Source organism: Echinops telfairi, unplaced genomic scaffold (assembly GCF_000313985.2).
Source record: "Echinops telfairi isolate 266 unplaced genomic scaffold, ASM31398v2 ScPeMD7_18;HRSCAF=68, whole genome shotgun sequence".
In the NCBI taxonomy this organism is placed as follows: domain Eukaryota; kingdom Metazoa; phylum Chordata; class Mammalia; order Afrosoricida; family Tenrecidae; genus Echinops; species Echinops telfairi.
In genome coordinates, this window is record NW_022103915.1 from 90,844,787 (window position 1) to 90,851,248 (window position 6,462).

The 6,462-nt window shown below is 40.0% G+C and overlaps 1 protein-coding gene across 1 annotated transcript in view; it reads right to left on the reverse strand.

The window, feature by feature from the left end:
* The window catches only part of LOC101646510 (rho GTPase-activating protein 11A), a 96,652-nt gene that overhangs the window by 70,687 nt on the left and 19,503 nt on the right, over window positions 1-6,462 (reverse strand). The window contains exons 8-9 of the mRNA XM_045287671.1: window positions 6,368-6,457; window positions 5,676-5,802 (exon numbers count right to left, since the gene is read on the reverse strand). Coding sequence (XP_045143606.1) covers window positions 5,676-5,802; window positions 6,368-6,457 — 217 coding nt within the window. The remainder of the gene's footprint in view (window positions 1-5,675; window positions 5,803-6,367; window positions 6,458-6,462) is intronic.

A 6,462-nucleotide genomic window follows, 5' to 3' on the forward strand; every position in this document is an offset into this window, starting at 1 on the left:
GTGTCTCGGTGCCTCTTCATCTTTGAGAAAGATTTCCTAGTTAACTCCATGCTCGATTCTGAGGTCGCATGAACATTTGGCTGTTCCTGCGACGTTGATCCCTGTTCTTTAAGACCTGATGTTTTACTTTTAATAGAGGACTTTCGTGACACATTTTCTATACAAGATAGAGCGCTGTCACAGCTCACCGCTTTCACCAGAGGAGAAGCAGCATCTCCGAGACCCACTGACCTATGCCTTATCGGTTGTCTGTTATACTCCAACAAAGAATTAATCCGCCTGACAGACTGATGAACAGGGGTACGTTGAAACTTAAGAGGTGACTTAACTTTTGCTTTACTTGGCTCATTCAAAGAAAGTTTATTAAACCATTGTATGTGGTCTGAAACCTTTCCATGCTCTGTCCTGTGTACACTTTGTGAAACCGTTTTCTCACACAGGCCCACCGGTGACTGATGTCTGACCATTCCCATGGGCCTAAGCTCTGACATATTACATGCACTGTCCTCTACGGACGATGAGTTAGTCACCTCCACCCTACAAGCTCCGTGCTCTGGTACGTTTTCTTTAATCACATTCTCGTCCTCTTTTAATTTAGTAGTTGGCTTATCTTCTGGGGACTCTGGCTTCGGGACTTGTTCATCACTGAGGAACGCAAGCTTGCTTGGAGAAGCAGCTGGGACATCTGAACAAGCACTGCTCTTGTGGGACATCTTCATCTGAGCTGCAGAACATTTTACAGTTGCTTCCGTGCCCAAGGTCTGAGTTTGGCATAGTGAGAAGCCTCTCTCGGAAAAACAGTTTTCATCGTTACTAGTGTGGTGTTCATACTGCTCCTTTGATTCTATCACAGTCAGATCATGAGCTTCAAAGAGCTTTTTCTCTGGGCTATAGTCGACATAAGACGCTTCATTCACGTTTATTTTCCCTGCATTAATTTCTGATGACTTCCGGTGATTTATCAACTCATGAAGATTACTTCCAGATTCAGAAAATGCTTTCTGAACTCTCACTAGCGTCTCGGTGGCTAAGTTACTTGCATCTCCAGCAGGGGTGTTTCCAGTCACAGTGCTGTTCTGCTCACTGTGCACCCAGGGGGAGGCGAGTGCGCTGGGAGTGACGGGCCTCTTTTCAGCCACAAGATCGGGCTCCAGGGAACAGCGTTCCAGCTCCAGATGGCCTACTATTGGAGATATATCACTTGCATCTGTTTCTTGGAAACTTGAATTACTGGGTCCTGTCCAAGACATCCTGTAGTTTGCTCCATCTAGTCGCTCTGGGGTTAATAAGTTTTCTTCAGACTTACTGATCTTTTCTGAACCTAAAATAAAGCAGTTGAATACTTTTACTCGTTTATATTTAACCTCGTTCCAAATGTTACCCACACATGTGACAAGTAATGGCACCGTAAGCATTTGATTCCAATAAATTACATATCTATACCAAGAGAAATTAGTAATATGAAAGTATAAAATACTTTCTTATTTACCTCTATAAGCATCCTTGAATTGCTGGTACAAATATACTACCAATTTAAGGCTTTTTAACATTCAAACTTCTAATTTCTAGAAAAAATTAATATATTTTCCCATTAAGAAGCAACCCAAACTGGCTGTTTGCGTAAAACCCTAACAATATCACATAACCGTACCTTTCTTTTTAAGTCTTTCACCAATATCTGGGCTAAAAAGCAGGCCTGTTTTTATAGCTTCAATCCCGTTTTTTAACCTTTGTTGATTTGCAAGTCGCCTACCAACATTTTCAGACCTATTGACACCAGAACATCCATTCTGTACAGAAAAGGAAAATAGAAAGTAATGGTTAACAAATAAACCTAGCTAATTCGATATATTAAAACAAATTTTTGTAATTACCAAGATCTTCTATAGTTGTTTAACAATAAGACATGTGAAACGACTTTACAACAAACACAGATATTGCTGTTGATAACTACAAGTTGATATTTTATGATCAAGATAAAAACTCTCATATCCATTCATTGAAACAAAACAAACAATCAAACACCAAACCAATTCTGGGGCTTACTGTGTCCCAAGGCCTTTCAAAGAGTAAAACCACAGACCCAAATCATATTCTCAGGAGTTTATGTTTCAGAGGATACAAACATAAGATACATAGTCAATTATACTCCACATAGTGAGAAATGTTACGGAGAAAAGTAAGGCCGGATCAGAAGGTTATGGTGAAGGGTAAGAGTGGAGTTTTAAATTCCAGATCAGGAGGATGAAATCTAAGGAAATCGGTGACAGTGAGAGCTACTGTTATGAGGGAGGGACATTCTAGGCTGTGCAAAATGCCAGTGCAGTCCCTGAAGCCGGAACAAGGTCAGGCATGTTTGACAAACAGCAAGGAGATCAGAGGGGATGAAGCAGAGGGAGCAAGAGGTAATGTGTGCCAGAAGAGGCCAAAGCGGTGGTCTGGGGGAGCAGACCATACAGTGCTGCTAGGTCACGGCAGGTACCGTGGCTTTTATTCAGAGGAAATGGGGAGGTACTGGAGAATTCTGAGGAGTGGCATGACCTAATTTAGGTTTTGAAAGAATCATTTTGGTTGCAATACTTCAGCAATAGTAGAACTACGTAGACCTGTTAGTAGGAGCTAATGGAGTTTATTACAGTAATCTAAGAGAGATGACAGAAGTTAGAGAATGTGGAAAAAGTAGCACAAGCAAGACCTAGTCAAAATCTAGGTATATTCTAAAAATAGAAGTTAAGGCAGGATTCCCAAGGAGATTAGAAAGGAGGCAAAAAACTCCTTCCTGCCTGGTTTGGGGCCTGACTAGAAGAATGGAAGTTCTGTAACTGAGATGGGGACAGCTGCTAGAAGTATGGTGGATGGGGGCGGGGGAACAGTACAGCAAACAAGTGCTTGTGTAGCAGGAGCTCTGCAGGAAACAGACTACATTTGAGACTTCTACTGGGAAAGTCCAAATCAGCAGATGCTAAGAACGCACTCAAGTTGTTCAGGAGAAAAGTAAGGAAGACTTTAAGACTTAAGCAAATACGTAAGATGGCACATTGGGTAAATGGAGGCAGAAAAGAGAACCCAGAGAGCTTCCTTCCCAGTGCAAAAGAACCTGAGAAGTACCCAGTGCAGAAGGAAGAAAACATGGGTGTGTAGTGTCTTAAAACAAAGGGAAGAAAGTGTGCCAGATGGGCGAGGAGTCCCCTGTCAAAGGCTAATGGGCGATGAGGTGAAGTCAAGACAGTAGTGAGCAAGCAGTCCTGGTGGCACAACTCGGGAGCACTCAGCTGCTGAACATACGACTGGTGGTTTGATCATGAGTCGAACTAGACCTCATGATCTCTCTCCAAAAGATTACAGTTAGAAAACCCTATGGGGAAGTTCTATTCTGTCACCCAAGATTCCTGTATGTTAAAACTCAATTTGTTGTATCTTAACCACTTTTGACCAGTGGCTTGAACAATGCTGAGTTCCATGGTGACTTTGATGAGAACAATTTCTTCTGCTGAAAAGCTGAGTAGAATACATTTAAGCAAAGTGGCAAGGAGGAACTGGGGATATCAATGCCAGTATAAGAATTTTGCCTGTGTGATCACAAGGTGTCGATAGGACCAGGTATCAGGCATGAAAGAATCAAAAATCATATCATAATGAATGAGAGGGAGTGCAGAGACCCAAAGACCATCTGTAGGCAACTGGACATCCCCTTACAAAAGAGTAGCAGGGAGGACACGAGCCAGTCAGGGTGCAGTGTAGCAACAAGGAAACATACAACTTTCCTCCAGTTCTTTAATGCTTCCTCCCCCCATTATCATGACCCCAACTATACCTTACAAATCTGGCTAGACCACAGGATGCACACTGGTACAGATCAGAGCTGGAAACCCCTCAGGACCAATAATGAGAGTAGAGATACCAGGAGGATAAGGGAAAGGTGGGGGAGAAAGAGGAAATCGATCACAATGATCTACATATAACCACCTCCCTGGGGGACAGAAAACAGAAAAGTGGGTGAAGGGAGACATCAGTCAGTGTAAGATACGAAAAAATAATAATTTATAAATTATCAAGGATTCGGGAGGGAGGGAGGGAAAAGAGAAGCTGACACCGAGGACTCAAGTAGAAAAAAAATGTTTTCAGGATGATGATGGCAACAAATGTACAAATGTGCTTGACTGGATGGATGGATGGATGGATGGATGGGCTGTGATAAGAGTTGTAGGTACCCGCAATAAAATGATTTAAAAAAAAAAAGGAATTTTGCTATAAAGGGGAGTAGAGAATGGACCAATAGCCAGGTAAAGTTGGCCCTTTATGCATAAAGTTGATATTCTTATGCCAATATAAGCATATTATTGAAATAATCTGTTTTCAAAAATGGAATGATGAAAGGTACTTACTATATCTCTGCTACTTTTTCCCAGGCTAAATTTCAAGCGGAGAGATCTTCGAACTTTTTCTGTACGACTGACTTTAGGTGAGAAGCAGCCTGCTTTACCAGATTCTACCCTAAAACGGGCGGAATTACACGTCAGTTTAATCTTATAGCAGAGCACCAGAGAAACTGTTGACACATGAAATTTGAGGGAAAATCAACAGCAATTCATTTTGCTAATAATGGAAGAGAGAAATCATTTTCTAGAATTAGTTAAACTTTAAAATACCACATAGGAGCACACTGCACTTATAGTGAAACCTGTAAGAGCTGAAATGTGACAGGATTGCCTTTCCCCTAAGTTTGTTAGAAGGCAGCCTTAGCATTTCTACTGCCTTTTAATAAAAACAATTGAATTTTCCTTCTCTGAGGGTTCTAGCTTTCACAGGTTCTACGGTAAGCTCTATCCTGTTTATCAGGCTTATTTAGTCACCACACTACAGATTTGCTTTAACCTAATAGATAAATTTAAATTACATACAAACTAGGGATTTAAAGCAAGCAAATTAGACTCAAGTTACAAAATTTTTTCGGTGAACATAGACAAATAATTGTTTAGTTAGAAAGTAATAGGAAAAAAGTCTATGGTTTAGTATCATTCTCTCTAAGGAGATTAATAAAACATTTTATTAAACATATATATACATATATATATATATATTATCAAATGATACACATTCACATGTAACAGGGGGAAATGATGACATTACATAAAACCATTTTGGCAGAGCATGCTCATGAATATACTCTGCACATCTCCTGACATTCCCAGAAGTGAGTTTCAGCTCCAATCACCCATCCACCCACATGACTGGTAAATCCTATCTTCTGCTCATTTTTAAAATCTTCTGCTTCCGAATCCATAAGTAATCCGATAATGTTGCTTTCATCATAACTGTACCACAGATATAAGTCGTGGTCATGAAGTCATGGGTAGCTTGGTAGTCTTCTGGTAATCAAAATAAACAACTGAAACTCTGTTTCGTTTTATTGATTTAAGCTGATAATATTTATCTCACACAAAGTTTTTGTATGAACAGAAAAGAAATTGTGATCAGCAACATATAAAAAACTTGATACAGTGCACTTAGGAAAATGTTAAAATAAGTAAACAAATAAAACCTGTAACATGGGTGCTCTATGTAAACACACACACAGACTTATAAAAGATAATTCCATTTCCCACAAACTTTTTGAAGCCTCGTGTGTGTGTGTGTGTCCATCCAATGACAACAAAATGTTCCAGATAAATTACCTGACAACTTTCTTCCCTGCAATTCTCTTGCTTCTCCTTTGGACTCCTCTATGGATTTGGTTTCCATTGATGGCTACAGGAGTAGGGGAACTCTGAGTTGACCCTTCTGGGCTTGTATCAAAGTGAACTATAAGACAGATCACATGTAATTATATCACACAAACTTATTTTATTTTCAAAGTATGAACAATTAACAACAGCATTTTTTAAAAATGTAAAGCCTTCGTGTACTTTCTTTCCCCCAATCAACCACAAAATCACATCATTTGTTCAGAAGCTTCAGGGGTCATCTAACCCAACTCAATACAACACAAAATGTATTTCTCTCTTTTTAATTGCCAATAAAAAGTCAAATTAAGCATGACTTCTAAGAGTTGCCTTAAGCTCTTTTACAAGTGCAAGTGCGGGTTGGGCACTGCTGCACTCTGGAGGAAGAGCAAGCATTGAGGCCAAGCAGAGGGAAACTTGTCCTATCACACACTACATGATTGTCGTGAATATGAAGAGTAGACACAACAGCAAATACATTTTAAAGAAAAGGGGAAGACTTTTAGAAAATCCAGAGATTTGATAAACACGGGAAAAAGACAGTTTGGGCTCCTAAAGTGTGATAGTGATATAAAATACACTTTGCCCAGAATAGGCACGCAGGTCAATGTGGATAACCTAATGTTTTAAATTCTATTTGCTACCTGATACTGGTGTAGAGCTGCTGCTGAAGAGATTGCTTGGCAACAGCTCAAAGTTGAAGTTGTGCCTGATGGACTTGCGTTTCTTACTTGAGAAA